The sequence below is a fragment of the Salvelinus fontinalis genome, chromosome 27 (assembly GCF_029448725.1).
Source record: "Salvelinus fontinalis isolate EN_2023a chromosome 27, ASM2944872v1, whole genome shotgun sequence".
NCBI classification, from domain to species: domain Eukaryota; kingdom Metazoa; phylum Chordata; class Actinopteri; order Salmoniformes; family Salmonidae; genus Salvelinus; species Salvelinus fontinalis.
This window is the reverse complement of record NC_074691.1, coordinates 23,066,674-23,089,370: the sequence shown is the minus strand read 5'-3', so window position 1 is coordinate 23,089,370 and position 22,697 is coordinate 23,066,674. Positions and strand designations below refer to the sequence as shown.

General features: G+C 41.3%; 1 protein-coding gene across 1 annotated transcript in view; it reads left to right on the top strand.

Moving 5' to 3' along the window:
• The window catches only part of fig4a (FIG4 phosphoinositide 5-phosphatase a), a 104,393-nt gene that overhangs the window by 12,019 nt on the left and 69,677 nt on the right, over nt 1-22,697 (top strand). Inside the window, exons 5-11 of the mRNA XM_055885309.1 lie at nt 3,999-4,155; nt 4,757-4,807; nt 6,317-6,468; nt 6,870-6,998; nt 11,973-12,073; nt 12,491-12,653; nt 16,608-16,705. Coding sequence (XP_055741284.1) covers nt 3,999-4,155; nt 4,757-4,807; nt 6,317-6,468; nt 6,870-6,998; nt 11,973-12,073; nt 12,491-12,653; nt 16,608-16,705 — 851 coding nt within the window. The remainder of the gene's footprint in view (nt 1-3,998; nt 4,156-4,756; nt 4,808-6,316; nt 6,469-6,869; nt 6,999-11,972; nt 12,074-12,490; nt 12,654-16,607; nt 16,706-22,697) is intronic.

Below are 22,697 nucleotides of genomic sequence, written 5' to 3'. Positions count from 1 at the left end.
CCAATGGCACGTTGTGTTAGCTAATCCAAGTTTATAATTTTAAAAGGCTAATTGATCATTAGAAACCCCTTTTGCAATTATGTTAGCAGAGCTGAAAACTGTTGTGCTGATTTGAAGAAGCAATAAAACTGTCCTTCTTTAGACTCGTTGAGTATCTGGAGAATCAGCATTTGTGGGTTCGATTACGGGCTCAAAATGGCCAGAAACAAATAACTTTCTTCTGAAACTTGTCAGTCTATTCTTGTTCTGAGAAATTAAGGCTATTCCATGGGAGAAATTGTCAAGAAACTGAAAATCTCATACAACGCTGTGTACTACTCCCTTCACAGAACAGCGCAAACTGTCTCTAACCAGAATAGAAAGAGGAGTGGGCGGCCCCGGTGCACAACTGAGCAAGAAGACAAGTACGTTAATGTCTAGTTAAAGAAACAGACGCCTCACAAGTCCTCAACTGGCAGCTTCATTATACACACACACACACACACACAGGTGAAGTGCATGTAAGCCAGGGTGCAGGCCACCTCTGCCCATGATACCTTATCGTTTTTTACATTAAAACTATATGGGGGTGAGGGATGCTGCTATTTAGGTGCGCTCAGTTCGCATTGATGTGCCATCCTGGATGAACTGCACTACCTGAGCCACTTGTGTGGGTTGTAGACTCCGTCTCATGCTACCACTAGAGTGAGAGCACCGCCAGCATTCGAAAGTGACCAAAACATGAGCCAGGAAGCATAGGAACTGAGAAGTGGTCTGTGGTCACCACCTGGAGAATCACTCCTGTTTTGGGGGGTGTCTTGCTAATTGCCTATAATTTCCACCTTTTGTCTATTCCATTTGCACAACAGCATGTGAAATTTATTGTCAATCAGTGTTGCTTCCTAAGTGGACAGTTTGATTTCACAGAAGTGTGATTGACTTGGAGTTACATTGTGTTGTTTAAGTGTTCCCTTTATTTTTTTGAGCAGTGTATTTATATAGTTTTAAATGTTATGAATATTTATTTGTGTTTTTCCAAATGTCTGAATAAAAATTAGTTAGTGCAGAATGGTGCTTTTTTGTTGTTGTTGTTGCCGGGTGGGGCGCTGAAAGGGGGGTTCGCCCAGGGAGCCTTACAAGCTATAACCGCTACTGCCTTTACGTTTTGCACGTCGACGCCCGGTGTCGACTCCCATTTCTGAGTGTCAAGATTTGATTTCGCTAGGGATCGACTCCTAAACTTCAGTGTTTTTGAAACGGAGGAGACTTATTAGTTGCCGTACTTCTGAGAAAATAAGCACATTCATAGCGATCCAGGGACGCGGAGAGAGAGGGGAGGTGCACAGTATGCAGGTCGGCCACCAGGCAGACAGTCAGGCCTAGTGCATGGTTCTATCTATCGGCAATCAAAAGCTGTATCTCTCAATGGAATGCTGTATCTCACAAAGAATAATGAATACGCCCCACACAAGCTAGCGCAAGGGAGAGAGGGGAGGGAGGGGCCAGGCAGAAAAATATGTCTTTGCACGCCTCGCAAATTCCCCAAAGAAGCCTAAAGTTCCTCTCTGGTTTTATTTTAAATTACACAACTTTCCCCAGGCTTTTATAGCCTATTGTCTAGTTAGGCTATAACACGGAAAATAATGTTTTTTGATAACTGCGATTTTAATTTAGTATAGGGCTGAGCGACTACTGCATTTTGAGGTAGTCTCAGTTCGATTATAAAAAAATATAATTCGGTTTCATTATGTGGATTGAATTCTGTAACTACACAGAATAAAACAAGTAAGGAAAGTCCCATGGTGGTAGTGACTGCCCATTACTGCTTCTGACTTATTAACCATTTATTCACATTACTTTACTTTTAAATAAAATACTTCAGTTGTTGTGTATATTACATTTGTTTAATTAGATTTTATTAATTCATTCCAAGTTATTTTCTCCTCTCTATAAAGCTGTTGCCTATGCTGTCTGAGAAAATCACTATTTTAATAGTTCTTCAAATTAAATAAGGCATACTCATAAATACCAACAATCACTTAGATCATATGTGTCAAACTCCACGGAGGGCCTAGTGTCTGCAGAGTTTTGCTCCTCCCTTGTACTTGATTGATGAGGTCATTAATTAGTAAGGAATTCCCTTCACCTGGTTGTCTAGGTCTGAAATGAAAGGAAAAACCAGCAGAGACTAGGCCCTCCATGGATACCTCGAAGCAATTGCTCTCAAAGTAGGCCTATCCCTTTTGATCAGGCATTTTCATACCTATATGTCGCAGGCTAAAAGAAACAGGTGTACAATGGATTATGGTCATTGTAGTTAGTTTAGCGCTGAAAACGTGATAATTATGTAGAACATTGGTCTGTTGGACACTACAACTCCCTACTACATCGCACAATTCGCACATGATCTGATTTATCTCTAGAGAAACTAGAGATACTAGCATTGAGAATTGGAATTCAAATAATTGAACTGACATCGGTCAATAAGTTGTTTTAAAAACTGAAAAATAACCAACTTTTCAGTTAATCGTTCAGCACTAATGTGGTTTAAGGTTTAAACATTCACACCCACAGACACCCAATCTATTTTTCTATCTGAAATTGACGATCACTGCAATTGGCTACGTAGGTAACATGGCATGGCCTACAGAGAAACATTTCTTGGAAGTCATCTGTATTGAGCTGGATGGTGATCTAGAACAGGAGTTCTCAAACCTTTTCACTCAGCCCCCCCCCCCAGGTTGCCACTGGAGAACACCCTTGGGTTACTTCTAGTATCCTGGTGACCCTGATTGGGCTTATTGGGATCACCTGCTGGATGACTATTTAGGTTCCACTGTGGACTGGGCCAGTTGCTCAAGTCTCATGTTTTGTTCAGTGTTCTCGTGGGCCCTTGCTTTGTTGTTTTGCTATGAAGACCTTAAGTAAATATTCTGGATTTACCCTTACCTCTATCTGTTGTTTTTCTCTGTGCCTGTGTCCGAGTTCGTACTAGCACTAATGTCACACCTTCCAGCATTGGACAAATAGCTCTCTACGGTTTGCGATGACTGACATGACAAGAGGAACTGATGATGCACTGCCCAATTTCTAAATGACACCTTTTGCATTCTACTATTACAACTTTCAAGAGTAAGTTGAAAGCCGGACTGAGTTCAATTTGGGAACCACTGATCTAGGAAATCGCTCACACCGACCCAGACAAAGCAGGGAAATTGAATGTCAATGTGTCACGGCAAGAACATGGGTGGTTCTGATGATGTAAAATGGGTAAGGGTATCATTTGGAGGTACAAAATGTCCATTCTCTCATCCCCAATCCTCAAACCATTTATGCTTAATATCATTTATCCAAATGAATTTATCCTATGCTGTTTCTAGGGATGTTTCTCTCATCTATCCCCAGTAGGTTATTTCCCCCAGGAGGATGCGTAACCTGTAGATTTGCCTATAGTCTCATCCCCTCCCATTAACGTAAATGGGAGTGGGGGCCCAGGACCGAGTTTGGGAATCCCTGGTCCAAGCGACATGGCGCTTGTGGTCTGTGTTTCTAGCGGTCCATGACCTCCAAGAGGAGATCATATGAAAACAGCCTGACTAATATGATTGACAAACAATAATATGCTCTCAGAGAACATCTATTCTGCTTTTCCGTGAAGCAGTATATCTCTGTGTATTACAGTAGTGAATACACATTCCAGGACTGAAAGCATATTATTTTGTAATTGAAAATATATATATATAATTTAAAATAAAGATTTTGAAGGTGATAATGAAGGATGTAAGACAGATGAACAGACTGTGAGTGTGTTGTGGTCATGCAGCGTGAAAAACAAGTGGTCTCATCTATCATGAAGACACACACATACATACATAGATAGGCACTCATTTGATTGTTGAGATGAGAATAGATATTGTACATAGATGTATGAAAATGTTATCTGGGTGGTTTGAGGTGTCCTATAGTAATACTAATCTTATGTGTGCTGTTCATGTGTATTCATTGTCCTGGTCTTGCAGGCTTTGTCCGATTCCTTGAGGGTTATTACCTCGTGTTGATCACCAAGCGGAGGAAGATGGCCGACATTGGTGGTCACTCCATATACAAGATAGAGGATACTAACATGATCTACATCCCCAACGACTCAGTGAGGGTGACACATCCTGACGAGGCCAGGTACAGTAGGTCAACCGTTATATACCCAACATCTCACACCCCACTGGAGATTTTCTCCTTTCCTTCCACTTTCCTCTTTCTCTCACTTGTTTCTCTCTGTTTACACACACAGTGTGACGGCTTCACAGTGTGACCAGCTAAGGATCACTGGGTCTAAATAACCTGCCGTGCACAGCAAATGATTATGACATTTTCTTGTCTCCCCTTTTCATTGAGATGAGAAAGTAACATGTATGATGTTATATCTCAAAGACTAGGACTGTTTCCTATGTGACCTGACAACTCCGGTCATGTGACTGTGGTGATGCGACAGGAAAAACTCCTGCCACTAGTATTTGAGGTTCTGACTAGGTGGGATACAGCTACGACCAGAAGTTACTTTTTCGTAGCAGGTTAGGAGAACTTACGCAGCCACGTGGCATGTTAGGAGAATTAGGTTCATGTTAGGAAAGGGGTTAGGGTTAGCTCAAATGCGCTCCTGAACTGCTACGAAAAGTCAATTCCGGTCGTAGCTGTACTCTGTCTAGTCACAACCAGTATTATGTCAGTGATGCAGGTCATAACCATAAGAGATTGGGACTGTTTATTTCTCCTCTTATAGATACGTGAGGATCTTTCAGAATGTGGACCTGTCCAGTAACTTCTACTTCAGGTAAGTAAGTGTGTGAGATCTTAAAAATACCCACTCCTCCACATAGCTCTTCTGTTGTTTGTCAAGTCAATGCTTTTGTTTGTCACAAGCCTTGGTGATCAGGATGCTCAGGTGTTTGCTGCAGTATGGAACCTGTCAAACGCTATTCAGTTCTTCACTTTTTTTGTATGCTACTTTGTTGGAACAAATGTCACACAAGATGTATAGTATATCTGAGGTTATCCCTCTCATGTGCATACACACACACACACACACACACACACACACACACACACACACACACACACACACACACACACACACACACACACACACACTTTCAAGACTGGATCTTTTACTGCAGTGATGTTATGAGTCGGTGAGAGAGGACAGAGCCACACTCTTATGGATTTATGTATCAACATCCTCATTAAAACTATTGAAATCCACTTCAATCAGTGTAGATGAAGGGGAGGAGACAGGTTAAAAAAGGATTTTTAAGCCTTGAGACAATTGAGACATGGATTGTGTATGTGTGGCATTCAGAGGGGGAATGGGCAAGACAAAATATTTAAGTGCCTTTTGAACAGAGTTTGCCAGGCGCACCGATTTGAGTGTGTCAAGAACTGCAACGCTGCTGGGTTTTTCACACTCAACAGTTTCCTGTGTATCAAGAATGGTCCACCCACCCAAAGGACATCCAGCCAACTTGACATAACTGTGGGAAGCATTGGAGTCAACATGGGCCAGCATCCCTGTGGAACGCTTTCGACACATAGTAGAGTCCATTCCCATACGAGTTGAGGCTGTTATGAGGGCATAAAGGGGGACAACTCAATATTAGGAAAGTGTTCCTAATGTTTTTATCTCAGTGTTAAAACAAACGGTTATCTTTTATTTCCATCCATCCATTGAATTAGATTGTATTTTCTTTCATTGAATTCTCTTACAAAAACACCTAAGAGATGACATCACTGCCACCAATAGTTATGTATCATTAAAGTACTGTTTGGACTCCTTTCTGAAGTGTCTGTCAGTTTTTCGTCATTAAGCCAGAGTGACACACAGAGAGCTCAAAATACCCATCTGGTGTATCCGTAACTCCTCTTGGAATCATGCCCTTCAGCACCTACCATCTAAAGCCCACTGTAGCAGTAGCTGTACTAAAGGGTCTGTATTGACTTAGTGTAGTCACGACTCGCTCCGCAGATGACCTTCCATTAGTTCTCACTCAGACTTGTTGTCAAGCTGGAAATTTTTCTCCCTAGCGACAGGTGAAGATACATTTTGGACCTTACAATGTTTTTTTCCTTGAGGATATAAAAAAGGTATATCGTCAAGAAAAAAAAAAAAAAAAAAAAAAATAGACGTACTGTCAGGTGTAAAACAAAATGATTTTTTCCCGTTCATTCCTCTATCATTATTGTTTTTACGCATCACTCCATTCATCCATCTCGTTGATTTCTGATTATCGAAGTGTTCTTCTTCCTCGTTAACCTTTTCACCTATGAACTTTGACCACCCCCCCAGCTACAGCTATGACCTGAGCCACTCCCTGCAGTACAACCTGACGCTGCTGCATAGCCCGTGTGACCCGGGCACAGTGGAGGAGGTGCACACACGGAGCAGCAGACAGCAGGACAGCTTTGACATCTTCGAGGACGAGGGCCTGCCCACACAAGGTCAGACCGCTCCTGCCCTCTCACACTCTCCCTAAACTCCAGTTCCAGTTTTTGTGATTACACTCCATTGAACACATTTCATTTGTTAGCACAAAAAAAGGAGTTGTATGTTACACTTGGTTATGTTTTCTTGATGTTATAACTTAAGTCAGTCACTGGTTCCAAATAGAAAAAGATCCTCACAACTCAAGCCACTCATAAAGCCATTCACCAGCTAAAAGGTTGATCAGGACATCACTACTAGCCCAAAACCAAAATCTTTATTCAGCTCATCTGTCTCTCCTCAATACAGTTTCCATGTTCTAATCTACTGTATCGGTGGTAAACCATCCCCTCCTTGATCCTGTCCATGTAAGCTGTTCTGTGGTGTTTTGTGTTCCTATGTCATGGTTCCGCTGCAGTGTTCCACGGCCTCCAGAGTGAACCGTACGCCAAGTACGTGTGGAACGGCAAGCTCCTGGAGCGCGTCAAGGACACAGTGCATCCTGATTGGCTCATGTACATCATCCATGGCTTCTGTGGCCAGTCCAGTATCCTTTTCCTCCTGCCTGGTTACGACCTGCAAAGTAGAGTGTTCAGTTTAGTAGTCAGGTGCTGCATGTGTGCTTGTGTCAGTGACTTGGTGCTTTTGCCATGTTCCAGATGTTGGTATCCACTCGGGCTGACAATTTAATCGACTGGTCTATTGTTTGTTCGATTGGCTGCTGGTTGGCCGAGTTTTCTTTTTTTCCCCCTATCATGTGTCTGGCATGCTGCTCACTGGAAAGTGTGTGCCTGCCTCTTGTTCCACAACACATGGAATACCATTTTTGTGTTTGTTTTTGTTTGGGGGGCACTTGGAATACCTAATGAGCCAGATGCTCGCCAGTCTGCTAAGCTGCATTAAGCGATTTGTGTTTATATTATGGTCATTATAAAAATATTAAGCAATGCTTGTCAGGTATGAAAACAGTACCGCATTTGCATGCTTTGCCCATCTGGTATATGAGGTGGAAAATAAAAACATGCTTAGGTTAGCTAGACAGTTTCTTTTTGTTTAGACTAGGAACGCACAGCTAATGTCTCCACTAAGCCAAAGAAAAACACACTTGAAACAAAATGTATGGTTATACATTGGTTATATTGATGCATGGTTTGGTTATATTGATGCATATTTGAGTGTGGATGCTTGAGGCTTGGGTAGAAGTGCTTGAGAATAACTAAATCTGATGAATTGTGTCCCTGATTTTGAGAGCCCAGTTTAACTATCCGTCAGTGCAGATCTTATAAGCAGACATTAAGAAATTATAACCATTCATTGCACCTCTTAGCCATGAGAGGTTTTAGCTAATGACTCTTCTGCTTGACTGAAGTTGTTCTTGGCTTTTTATATACGCAAGTAATAAATGAATCACCTCCTCCACAGTCATGAGATGAATAAGTGAACTCCCCAGTATCCCAGTGATGGCGAGATGAAAGAGAAAATGGATAGTATAAACAAAAATACTTCAGTCTGAACTTAAACAACTAAAACTATGTAGAAAGTGTGGGGAAATGATAATGAACCTACTTACATTTATTATTTGTTTTATTTCTGAAACTATTTTTTCAATCACAGTATTTTCTTATCTGGAGCTATTAGCAGTGCTATTTAGCGGATTTGGTTGATTTTGTGGTCTCAAACCAGTCAGCTTATTAACATTCTTCATCAAGAATATTGGCAAATTAGAGTTATTGACAATGGAAAAAGGTGGGAATGTTGTTCCCTTATCATATAATTGCTACATTTACTATCAATATAGCATTCTAAATAGTTTTCCAGATTGTATTTTTGCAACAACAACAAAATGGGATGCTAATATTGGGTTGCGACTGAGAATATTTGGTTCCATTTGGGTCCCGAGACAACCAGTTGAGGACCACTGGTTTACAGCAAATATTGCTGAATAGCACGAGGGTTAAGTGTGTGTGTCTCACCAGGTTGGCTGGTTAGAGGGGCAGTGGGGGCCACATTGCAGACGCTGGGTTTAGACAACGGTTCCTGGAAGCCATCCTTCTCATGGTTCTTTTCCCAGAGAAACCCAGGCAGAAGGAAAGTGAGGAGGGGGAGGGGTGAAGAAAGGCACAGAGATGGAGGAAAACAGAGTTTAGAGAGGGACTTAGTAAATTAGTGCCAGAGAGATGGAGGGGAACAGTGTTTGGCAGGGGCAATTTCTCCCTTTCTTGAATAAGACATATAAATGCATACACTTTACAATTCTTGACATGAGTACCAATATCTTTTTCCCCCTTTTCTTATTGGAGAAGCGTCCCCCCCCCCCAAAAAAAAAACAAGCAAACTAACATTCAATATGAAAATAAAAGTACAACAGATCACAACACACTACCCCTCCCCCTTTTGGTCCCAAGTTCTTAATCTTGCTCAATAGAGTGTAATTTGTCAAAAAAAGTAAATTAAAGGTGGCCATCTCAGAAAAAAGTTAGCAGTACATGCACTCTAAATTAAGAAAAGACATAAGAACTCCGCGGTTGTTTTGAGAGATTTCCAATTAAGCCAAATCTGTTGGCGGGCTACTAGTGAAGCAAACGTTACATCTGCTTTACTTTAGGTGAGAATAGCTATATTTGGACTTCCATTTGTGCTGTCTATCAAAGGACAAGACTGCAGGTCAATATCAATACCTTTAGAGAGAGTAGTTAAAAAGGAAGAACAAAACTCTTGACAGCTTAGAGCATGAGTAAAACATGTGACTGTGATCAGCGGGAGACATTACGCATCGTGTCATTTGTCTCTGGGGAAAAATGAATAGTTTAATGCCTTTTTTGTAATGAATTTTGTCCAACACTTTGATCTGATTTAAACTTAACCGAGCACAGGAATATGTTAACCCTAAGAAGTGCCTCCTCCGACCAGTCATCTGTTAGGTCAAGTTCTCTTCCCCAGTAAGTCTTTAGTTTGTTGATGGGAGAGGTTTTCAGAGGAGAGCATAACATCATCATATGAGATGTCCCCATATCTGCCGGAGTGACAGGATCCCTTCTAATAGCGTGATAGGAGGTGATTAAGGAAAAGTAGGAAAGTGAGAACTAACAAAATTACGAGCTTTGAAATAGAGGAAGAGATTAACCTGTCTAGCCCCGGGGTGCCGCTAGCGGCACACCCCCCCCCACCCCCACTGAAAAGGCAGAGCCGCGAAATTCAAAAAAAATATTTTTTTTAAATATTTAACTTTCACACATTAAAGTCGAATACAGCTAATGAAAGACACAGATCTTGTGAATCCAGCCAACATGTCCGATTTTTAAAATGTTTTACAGGGAAGACACAATATGTAAAGATGTAAATCTATTAGCTAAACACATTAGCATAATCCACCATCTTTTCTTTGTCCACCAACACCAGTAGCTATCACCAATTCGGCTAAACTAAGATATTGATAGCCACTAACCAAGAAAAAAGCTCATCAGATGACAGTCTGATAACATATTTATGGTATAGGATAGGTTTTGTTAGAAAAATGTGCATATTTCAGGTAGATGTCATAGTTTACAATTGCACCCACCGTCACAAATGGACTAGAATAAATACAATGAGCAACGTGTTTACCTAACTACTAATCATCAAACATTTTGTAAAAATACACAGCATACACTAATCGAAAGACACAGATCCTGTGAATACAGACAATATTTCAGATTTTCTAAGTGTCTTACAGCGAAAACACAATAAATCGTTATATTAGCATAGCACATGTGCAAACATTACACCAGCATTGATTCTAGCCAAAGAGAGCGATAATGTAAACATCGCCAAATATATTAATTTTTTCAATAATCTTCTCAGAATTCTTCAGATGACACTCCTGTAACATCACATTACAACATACATATACAGTTTGTTCGAAAATGTGCATATTTAGCCACCAAAATCATGGTTAGACAATGAGAAAAGTAGCCCAGCTGGTCAGAAAATGTCCTGCGCCACATTAGACAGTGATCTAGTCGTATACATAAATACTCATAAACGTGACTAAAAAATATAGGGTGGACAGCGATTGATAGACAATTTAATTCTTAATACAATCGCGGATTTACATTTTTTTAATTATCCTTACTTTTCAATACAGTTTGCGCCAAGCGAAGCTACGTCAAAAAAGATGGCGTCCTAAGCCATTAACATTTTTCTACAGAAACACGATTTATCATAATAAATTGTTCCTACTTTGAGCTGTTCTTCCATCAGAATCTTGGTCAAAGAATCCTTTCTTGGGTCTAATCGTCTTTTGGTCGAAAGCTGTCCTCTTGCCATGTAGAAATGCACATTGCGTTCGGCATGAACTGGAACGGTGCCCAGAGATTCACAGTATCTCAGAAATAAATGTCCCAAAATCGCACTAAACGGATATAAATTGCTATAAAACGCTTTAAATTAACTACCTTATGATGTTTTTAACTCCTATAACGAGTAGAAACATGACCTGAGAAATATAACTGGCTACACTAATGCTTGGAAAAACAGTAGGTCGGTGTCCTCCGCGCGCCTTACGCACCTAGAAAAGAGTTCCTACCTACACGTGTTTTTGTTTTATAGGGGCTGTGATTGGGCAATCGATACCATTCAAAGCGTCATCACGTAAAGGCATCCAGGGGAAGACGTAAGCAGTGTCCGTATACTCATAGCAATAACAGTGGCCTTAAAACTGACTCCAGAACAGGGGCCAAAATGTGTGAAATCTGACTCCATGTCAGGGAAATTGCTGTAGAATGAGTTCTGTTCCACTCAGAGACAAAATTTCAACGGCTATAGAAACTATAGACTGTTTTCTATCCAATAATAATAATAATATGCATATTGTACGATCAAGAATTTTGTAGGAAGCAGTTTCAAAAATTACACGATTTCCATAAATAGTGACAACAGCACCCCCTAGCCTTAACAGGTTTTAAGGCAGATTACATTTAGCTACAAGATCATTAAAACTGGCAAAGGTCCCTTCTAAAAATAATAAATAGTTGAAACATACCAAACCTCTCTCACGCCACAAAAACAAATCCTGGTCAAGATTGGAGGGTAGAAATGGATGGTTGTTCCAAATAGGGAGTAGAAGATAAGGTGCAGAAAGTCTAAAATGCTGACAAAATTGTTTCCAGATCTTCAAAGTAGAGAGCACAATAGAATTTGTAGTGTACTCTGAAGGACACATGGATAGTGGGGCACAGATTCAAGAAGAGAAGGGGATGATTGGAAAGAATGTGCTTCTATTGAGCACCAGTTGGTACTTGGAGAATTACACCAGACCAAAATCTTCTGAATACTAGCTGCCCGGTAGTGAAACAGTAAGTTGGGAAGTGCCAAAGCACCATCTTGTCTCCCTCTTTGAAGTATCTCTCTTATCCTAGGTGTTTTGCGTGGCGAGTGAATTACAATACCATTTCAATCATTTACTAATTGTTATTTGAAACCAATGACACTTTGCCTTTTTATATTACAACTGTGTGTGTCCCACCTTAACCTCTGTGTGAAGAGCTCCTAATCTACGGTCGTCCGGTTCATGTCACCCTCATCGCCAGGCGCTCCAGTAAATTCGCTGGCACCCGCTTCCTGAAGAGAGGAGCCAACTGCGAGGTAACCTCCTGCCTTATCTTGTCGCCACGACAACAGGGTGTAGTCGCCCCCGGTGTTATATAATAGCAGCATGGCACAAAGGGGGGGGGTTAATGTAAGCACCGTGTCTCTGCATCTCCTTTTTGTGTGTGTAGTTTGGTGGTAAAGGGGTTCAGTATGCTGTTTTTTTGAGGCCAAATTATGTATCTATTATTCCCTCCGCACGGCTTAGTTTAGGCCAGGATTGAAAGTCGTAAGGTGTGTCTGTGCTCATTTTGGGATGACTTTCTGGTTCAGTACATGGTCCACTCCTGTCAATTACAGGTCAAAACTATTGAACAATGAAAAAAACAACTATGGGGCCATCTAAGAGTGTGTAGATCCATGTGGTTCTCTCTGTATATTGTCCCTCACCTGTTCTCATCTGGTCCTCTGCAGGGCGACGTAGCCAATGAGGTGGAGACTGAGCAGATCATCCACGATGCGTCGGTGATGTCATTCACGGCGGGGAGTTACTCTTCGTACGTTCAGGTCAGGGGTTCCGTTCCCCTCTATTGGTCCCAGGACATCTCCACCATGATGCCTAAACCACCTATACGATGTAAGATGTTATCATCATTAAATATCATATACACTGTACAGTATCATTAATATAATGTGGTCTACTGGTCTCTGTCTGGACATACCCATATCACCAATATGCCATAAGATACACATTACTACAGCACTTACAGTAGTAGTAATACTATAAACTATACTCTGGCCAAACGGACCATGTTTTACTATTGATGAGAGAGAGATATTCTCACCTCTTTTCATCCATCTCTGTTTCTCATAATGACTCCAGCAGGATACATCCTAGGGAGTGTGTGAGGATCAGATGGTCTCAGAGATTGAAAAGGTGGAGAGAGACTGCAGTTTGTGTGTGTGGACTCGACTGCATTAAATGATGTTATCCTCTCTTACCCCATTTGGTCTACAGTCCATCGTGGATGATATTTACCTAAGAGGTTGAGAGCTTGTCCCAAGATGTGTGTATGCGCGCGCACGCATGCATTTGTAGATGAAATTATCTTTTCCTCTCATCCTCCATTTGGTTTTCAGTCCATCCTAGGAAGACATTTACGTGCATAATGCAGAGATGTAATGTACAGAGAGAGCTAGTGTGTCCTCAAGATCTATGTGATGGGGACCTTACCCTCCCTCTCCCATCTGTCTATCTACACTACATAACCAAAAGTATGTTGACGCCTGCTCGTCGAACATCTCATTCCAAAATCATGGGCATTAATATGGAGTTGGTCCCCCCTTTGCTGATATAACATCACTATGCATTGGGGCAGGTAGCGTTTTCCTGGCATCCGCCAAACCCAGATTCGTCCGTTGGACTGCCAGATGGTGAAGTGTGATTCATCACTACGGAGAATGTTTTTCCACTGCTCCAGAGTCCAATGGCGAAGAGCGTTACAGCACTCCAGCCAACGCTTGGCATTGTGCATGGGGTTCTTGGGCTTGTGTGCAGCTGTTCAGCCATGGAAATCCATTTCATGAAGCGCCCGCTCAAACGTCATTCAGCTAATCCATTAAATCAATTCAGCGATATGGCATCAGGCACACACACAGATATAGAAGCCCATAGACACAAAGATGTCCAATTACATGTCAATTCTTGTTCGATAACGATGCCTGTCAGCTCCAAGATCATCAGCCATTAGTGAATTTAGGACAGGTAGACGATCAGGAAGACCCTGGTGGGACATAGCGGTCAGTCACCACCCAGCCAGCCGGTTCTGAAAAATGAGACTGCGGTTACACAAGCCTCCTGTTGTCTTTATGACATGCTTAAGTAGGTGAATAGCTTTGTAGGGAGGGATGAAGAGAAGCGTGTCTTTTCATGCTTCCTCGTCCTAATCATGACGACCCACGTGGGAACGAGGATGAGGGCCTCATAAAATGGCTTCAGTCAGCCCCCCCCCCCTCACCCTGGTTACCCAACATCACCATTTACAACTGACCTAAATGGATGACTGATTTCCCCTCATGACTGATCATGAGGGGAAGAGATGTTTGACTGACCCAGATCTTCATTTGGTTGGCTGAATTGTCTGCAGGTGTGGGGCTCTGCATGACCACCACATGAAGTCATAACACTGAAAGAATAGAGCGGATGGGTGAAATGATGGAGAGAGGGGCAAAAAGGAAATGGGCATGCGTGTTAGTTATGGTATAATAACACTCTACTGTATAATCAACAGCAGGTTAGATGACCTTAATGTTTCCAGGTTACCTTTTGGTTGGTCTTATGAAATGCTTATGAATCATATCAAACATTGCTTACCTTATGATACAGCCAGTGGCATGGCTTTGATTCAGAGGGGTTGGGATAAATGCGAAAGACACATTTCAGTTGAGGGCATTCAGTTGTACAACTGACTAGGTATCCCCCTTTCCTTCTAACATCCGAAACCTTAACGTTTGCTCATCGCTCAGTCAAAATAGAGTTGAGTGAACTAGATGCTAAAGTGACCCTAATGTAACTGAGACTGCTCTCCCCACTAAGATATGTATGTACAGTACAGTAACTCACTTCCCTATCAGACACAATGTACCAGGCCGACCCCCTTTTCCCATGTAGCTAACCTCTCTCTCTGTTGTCTCAGTGGACCAGGACGCCCCCTACGCCCATGTAGCTAACCTCTCTCTCTGTTGTCTCAGTGGACCAGGACGACCCCTACGCCCATGTAGCTAACCTCTCTCTGTTGCACCTCAGTAGACCAGGCCTACCTATACGCCCATGTAGCTGCCTTCTGACCTCGCTCTGTTGTGTCTGTGGACCAGGCCGACCCCTACGCCCATGTATTTGCCCTCTAACCTCTGACCTCTCTCTGTTGTGTCTCAGTGGACCAGGCCGACCCGTGCGCCCATGTATTTGCCCTCTAACCTCTGACCTCTCTCTGTTGTGTCTCAGTGGACCAGGCCGACCCGTGCGCCCATGTACACTACCGTTCAAAAGTTTGGGGTCACTTGGAAATGTCCTTGTTTTTGAAAGAAAAGCAATTTCTTTGTTCATTTAAAATAACATTAAATTGATCAGAAATACATTGTTAATGTTGTAAATGACTATTGTACATGGAAAAGGCTGATTTAAAAAAATAAATTGAATATCTACATAGGTGTACAGAGGCCCATTATCAGTGTTAGCTAATCCAAGTTGATCATTTTAAAAGGCTAATTGATCGCTTGAAAACCCTTCTGCAATTATGTTAGTACAGCTGAAAACTGTTGTTCTGATTGAAGAAGCAATAAAACTGTCCTTTTAGACTGGTTGAGTATCTAGAGCATCAGCATTTGTGGGTTCAATCCAGGCTCAAAATGGTCAGAAACAAATAACTTTATTCTGAAACTTTGAGAAATTGCCAATAAACTGAAAATCTCGTACAACGCTGTGTACTATTCCCTTCACAGAACAGCACAAACAGGCTCTAACCAGAATAGAAAGAGTGGTAGGCCCCGGTGCACAACTGAGCAAGGAGGACAAGTACATTAGAGTGTCTAGTTTGAGAAACAGATGCCTCAAGTCTTCAACTGGCAGCTTCATTAAATAGTACCCACAAACACCAGTCTCAACGTCAACAGTGAAGAGGCGACACCGGGATGCTGGCCTTCTAGGCAGAGTTCCTCTGTCCAGTGTCTGTGTTCTTTTGCCCATCTTAATATTTTATTTTTATTGGCCAGTCTGAGATGTTTTTTTCTTTGCAACTCTGCCTAGAAGGCCAGCATCCCGGAGTCCCCTCTTCACTGTTGACATTGAGACTGGTGTTTTGCGGGTATTATTTAATGAAGATGCCAGTTGAGGACTCGTGAGGCATCTGTTTCTCAAACTAGACACTCTAATGTACTTGTCCTCTTGCTCAGTTGTGCACCGGGGCCTCCCACTCTGTCTATTCTGGTTAGAGACAGTTTGCGCTGTTCTGTGAAGGCAGTAGTACACAGAATTGTACGAGATCTTCAGTTTCTTGGCAATTTCTCGCATGGAATAGTCTTAATTTCTCAGAACAAGTATAGACTGACAAGTTTCAGGAGAAAGTTATTTGTTTCTGGCTATTTTGGGCCTGTAATCGAACCCACAAATGCTGATTCTCCAGATACTCAACTAGACTAAAGAAGGCCGGTTTTATTGCTTCTTTAATCAGACAACAGTTTTCAGCTGTGCTAAAATAATTGCAAAAGGGTTTTCTAATGATCGATTAGCCTTTTTAAAATGATAAACTTGGATTAGCTAACACAACGTGCCATTGGAACACAGGAGTGATGGTTGCTGATAATGGGCCTCTACGCCTATGTAGATATTCCATGAGAAATCTGCCGTTTCCATGTACAATAGTCATTTACAACATTAACAATGTCTACACTGTATTTCTGATAATTTTTCCTGTTATTTTAATGGACAAAAAATGTGCTTTTCTTTAAACAAACAAGGACATTTCTAAGTGACTCCAAACTTTTGAACGGTAGTGTAGCTGCTCTCTGACCTCCTCTCTCTGTTGTGTTTCAGTGGATCAGGCCGACCCCTATGCCCATGTAGCTGCCCTCCATTTTGACCAGATGCTCCAGCGGTTTGGCTCACCCATCATCATCCTCAACCTCGTCAAGGTAACCGCACCTCACCTCACTGCACCGCACCACCCACCACAGGGCACCTCAGACCAACACCTGTCACACTGTTAATGGAACAACGGAATAATTACTCTGGTAGAAACTGAGTCCAATAGATGAAACCTTCCTCAGAGTACCCATTTACGATACTATTACATCAGTGGACAGTGGACAGTTAAAGGATTGTTCCACAGTTTGTCTCCACGGATCCATTTACTTCATTTAAATTGTTGTGTGTTCACCCATAAAATGATTAGTTCATTCAAGGTATATAAAAATATGTCCATTCAATAGAAAATTGCGTCAGAAAAGCAATAGTCCAAACCTCATGTCTCTACCATGAGAATACGCAGAGAATTGAGCATGTTTAGAGTGAATGAAATGTCGTCACCGGGATGATCAAAAAGTGGTCACTGCTCAATAGAACTCTGTGGCGCTGCTTCATGGCAGATTGGCGCTAACTTCGAACATCAACTGACAAGCTAACCATTGGCTACACGTTCATCAGTGAAAATATGGACTTTTTCTAAATGAAATCCGTGAAATAGAAAGCAACATAGGGACTAAATAATATTTATTTAGAAGACTGACAGACTGAATTTCATTATCCACCCTCCGCGTAGACAATCTGTTCCTGTTTTCATTGTGTATTTCTGAGTCTTTCCCTTTAAATCTCTATAGAAACGGCCCCTCTCAATGTAAATTGATCGCCAATAAATAGCCAATGGAAGCCAAGGATCGGAGATGAAAATGACGAGGATATCAAGTTGATTTTGATAGGTCCATCCTGCAGAAAGACCTCCAAATGGTGCCATCTCCCAATGCTAAATATGGAAGAGATACAACCAAGAGCACCTCAGTCTAAACTAGCAAACTAACGTTCTTATTTCATCAACACTGTCAAGAACAAGTGATTGATAATGACAGGGCAAAGGAAACTACATTTTGACATGAATTTATAGCACGCTCTTGAATTGCCCTGTTTTTCTCTCCATTTTAGAGCAGGGAGTGAATGACCTATAAATTGTTAGTGGCCCTAGTTATCCAAATTGCCCGGAAATAAGTTTGGTGTCACTTAAAAGCCATATCTCAGACTGGCCAATGAAAACAAAATATTAAGATGGGCAAAAGAACACTGGACAGAGATATGGCTTTTCCTTTCTCTGCCTAGAAGGCCAGCATCCCAGAGTCGCCTCTTCACTATCGATGTTGAGACTGGTGTTTTGCGGGTACTATTTAATGAAGCTGACAGTTGAGGACTTGTGAGGCGTCTGTTTCTCAAACTAGACACTAATGTACTTGTCCTCTTGCTCAGTTGTGCACTGGGGCCTCCCACTCTTTCTATTCTGGTTAGAACCAGTTTGCGCTGGTCTGTGAAAGAAATAGTACATAGCATTGTACAAGATCTTCAGTTTCTTGGCAATTTCTCAGAACAAGAATAGACTGATGAGTTTCAGAAAAAACTTATTTGTTTCTGGCCATTTTGAGCCTATAATCGAAACCACAAATGTTGATTCTCCAGATACTCAACTAGTCTAAAGAAGGCCAGTTTTATTGCTTCTTTATTCAGAACAACAGTCTTCAACTGTGCTAACATAATTGCAAAAGGGTTTTCTAATGATCAATTAACCTTTTTAAAATTATAAACTTGGACTAGTTAACACAACGTGCCATTGGAACACAATAGTGATGGTTGCTGATAATGGGCCTCTGTACGCCTATGTGGATATTCCATAAAAAATCAGCCGTTTCCAGCTACAATAGTCATTAACAATGTCTACACTGTATTTCTGATCAATTTGATGTTATTTTAATGGACAAAAAAATTGCTTTTCTTTCAAAAACATTTTTTTTTTTTTTTTAAAGCCATATCCAAGTGACCACAAACTTTTGAACGGTAGTGTATATACATTACCAGTCAAAAGTTTGGACACACCTACTCATTCAAGGATTTTTCTTTATTTTTGCTATTTTTTACATTGTAGAATAATAGTGAAGACAGCAAAACTCTGAAATAACACATATGGAATCATGTTAAAAAAATCGAAATATATTTTAGATTCTTCAAAGTAGCCACCCTTTGCCTTGATTACAGCTTTGCACACTCTTGGCATTCTCTCAACCAGATTCACCTGGAATGCTTTTCTTGAAGGAGTTTCCACATATGCTGAGCACTTGTTGCCGCCTTTACCTTCACTGTGGTCCAACTCATCCCAAACCATCTCCATTGCGTTGAGGATGGGTGATTGTGGAGCCCAGGTCATTTGATGCCGCACTCCAGCACTCTCCTTCTTGGTCAAATAACCCTTATGCAGCCTGGAGATGTTGGGTCATTGTCCTGTTGAAAAATAAATTATTGTCCCATTAAGCGCAACCCAGGTGGGATGGCGTATCGCTGCAGATTGCTGTGGAAACCATGCTGGTTCAGTGTGCCTTGAATTCTGAATAAATCACCAACAGTGTCACCCCCATACCATCACACCTCCTCCTCCAAGATTCACGGTGGGAACCACACATGCGGAGATTATCCGTTCACCTACTCTGCGTCTCACAAAGACACGGCGGTTGTTATCAAAAATGTCAAATTTGGACACACACCAGTGGTAGCATATACAGTTGAAGTCGGAAGTTTACATACACCTTAGCCAAATACATTTAAACTTAGCTTTTCACAATTCCTGACATTTAATCCTAGTAAAAATACCCTGTTTTAGGTCAGTTAGGATCACCACTTTATTGTAAGAATGTGAAATGTCAGAATATTAGTAGAGAGAATGATTTATTTCAGCTTTATTTCTTTCATCACATTCCCAGTGGGTAAGAAGTTTACATACACTCAATTAGTATTTGGTAGCATTGCCTTTAAATTGTTTAACTTGGGTCAAATGTTTCCGGTAGCCTTCCACAAGCTTCCCACAATAAGTTGGGTGAATTCTGGCCCATTCCTTCTGACAGAGCTGGTGTAACTGAGTCAGGTTTGTAGGCCTCCTTGCTCGCAAACGCTTTTTCATTTCTGCCCACAAATTTTCTATGGGATTGATGTTAGGGCTTTGTGATGGCCACTCCAATACCTTGACTTTGTTATCGTTAAGCCATTTTGCCACAACTTTGGAAGTATGCTTGGGGTCATTGTCCATTTGGAAGACCCATTTGCGACCAAGCTTTAACTTCCTGACTGATGTCTTGAGATGTTGCTTCAATATATTCACATAATTTTCCTACCTCATGATGCAATCTATTTTGTGAAGTGCACCAGTCCCTCCTGCAGCAAAGCACCCCCACAACATAATGCTGCCACCCTTCTGCTTCACGGTTGGGATAGTGTTCTTCGGCTTGCAAGCCTCCCCCTTTTTCCTCCAAACATAACAATGGTCATTATGGTCAAACAGTTATATTTTTGTTTCTTCATGTCACGTTTGTCGTAATCCTCCTCGTCTGAGGAGGAGTAAGGATCGGACCAAAACGCAGCGTGGTTTGAATACATACTTAATTTAATGGACGAAGACGAAGAACACTAGACAAACTATACAAAAAACAACAAACGAACGTGAAGCTATAAATAAACAGTGCAGACATAGGCACCTGCCATAGACAATAACCCACAATACAAAACAGGCTACCTAAATATGGTTCCCAATCAGAGACAACGCAAAACACCTGTCTCTGATTGAGAACCATATCAGGCCAAACACAGAAATAGACAAACCAGACAAACAACATAGAATGCCCACACAGATCACACCCTGACCAACCAAAACATAAAACATACAAAGCAAATTATGGTCAGGGCGTAACACATCAGACTAGAGGACATTTCTCCAAAAAGTACGATCTTTGTCCCCATGTGCAGTTGCAAACCGTAGTCTGGCTTTTTTATAGTGGTTTTAGGGCAGTGGCTTTCTTGCTGAGCGGCCATTCAGTTTATGTCGATATAGGACTCGTTTTACTGTGGATATAGATACTTTTGTACCTGTTTCCTCCAGCATCTTCACAAGGTCCTTTGCTGTTGGTCTGGGATTGATTTGCACTTTTTGCACCAAAGTACGTTCATCTCAAGGAGACAGAATGCGTCTCCTTCCTGAGCGGTATGATGGCTCCGTGGTCCCATTGTGTTTATACTTGCGTACTATTGTTTGTACAGATGAACTTGGTACCTTCAGGCATTTGGAAATTGTTCCCAAGGATGAACCAGACTTGTGGAGGTCTACCATTTTCTTTCTGAGGTCTTGGCTGATTTCTTTTGATTTTCCCATGATGTCAATCAAAGAGGCACTGAGTTTGAAGGTATGCCTTGAAATACATTCACAGGTACACCTCCAATTGACTCAAATGATGTCAATTAGCCTATCAGAAGCTTCTAAAGCCATGACATCATTTTCTGTAATTTTCCAAGCTGTATAAAGGCATAGTCAACTTAGTGTATGTAAACTTCTGGCCCACTGTAATTATGATATAGTGAATTATAAGGGAAATCATCTGTCTGTAAACAATTGTTGGAAAAATTACTTGTGTCATGCACAAAGTAGATGTCCTAACAGACTTGCCAAAACTATAGTTTGTTTACAAGACATTTGTGGAGTGGTTGAAAAACAAGTTTTAATGACTCCAACCTAAGTGTATGTAAACTTCCGACTTCAACTTGTGTATGTATATATACACACCCAACTTTAGGTGAAGTCTCCTCCTTTTCTCTAAACATAACATCTTCATTGCTACGCAGGAAGTTTAAGTGATGTGGGTAATAAACTGTTCCTTCTCCCTTAATGTGACCTGACCTGACCTCGGTCCCCATTCATCATTAATCCACAGCTCTCCACCCTTATCAATGACCACAACCATGTGACTGCCTTTCCCTTACTCAGTAACATTCCAAGCCCCTGCCTCATATCCAACCTTAATTTACCCCCACCATATACTTTCCTCCTACAGATTACCATTAACTTCTGGTGTATCAAGTATTTCAAATTACAACCCATCAACTGAAACCAGACTATCGCCCTGTTCCTTTCCATACAATACCTGATGTCTAACAATAACATGTTTTGACAGAGTGTAAACGTTCTACATTCACCTCTCTCCCTCAGTACCATGAACAAGGATTCAAGTTCAGAAGTCAGAATCCATCACATGCCAAGAGTGTGCAAAGCTGTCATCAAGGCAAAGGGTGGCTATTTGAAGAATCTCAAATCTAAAATATATTTAGATTTGTTTAACACTTTTTTTGGTTACTGCGTGATTCCATGTGTGCTATTTCATAGATTTGATGTCTTCACTATTATTTTACAATGTAGAAAATAGTTAAAATGAAGAAAAACCCTTGAATGAGTAGGTGTTCTAAAACAGGCAGTGTAGGTCACTCCAGTAGTAGTGAGAGGACTTGACTGGCAAGCCATACATTAGTTGCCGTTCTGTTGCTGCTCTGACTTCAAAGTTAAAGACCTATATGTTATTGTGACTTGTGACAGAATGCAGGGCAAGCAGCTTGTGGTGATACTGCCAGAGAGGAGAGCGCTGAAGTGAATGGTTATACAAGCACTTCTGACTCAATCAGCCAGGCTGTTGTTCTCTCTCTGTGTGAAGTAATTATTCCTGGTTCTTGTTGTTCTCGGTTCTGTGAAGTGGGTTGGAAACTATTGGGGCAATACTTGCAAACATAAAAAAGTAATAATAATTTAAAGTTCAACCTGGACCTCTGTTTCAATGTGCATCAGCCAAATACAATCGTAGCTGATGCAGAACTTATGGGATATAATCATTGTCAGCTGATGGGGCCAGCTACAATGTAGCGTTCTATCATGTGCAACTATGTCCACGATTGTATCTGGCTGATGCTCGTTTTGAGACGGGTCCAGGTTAAACAAAAAATATATATCATGTTTGTAAGTATGGCCCCATTGTGTTGTTTTCCAAGCATTATATTACTGCAATGTTTAATTAACATATTTATACTAAAGATGGCATTAAATAAGCTTTTGGAGGGAAAAAAACA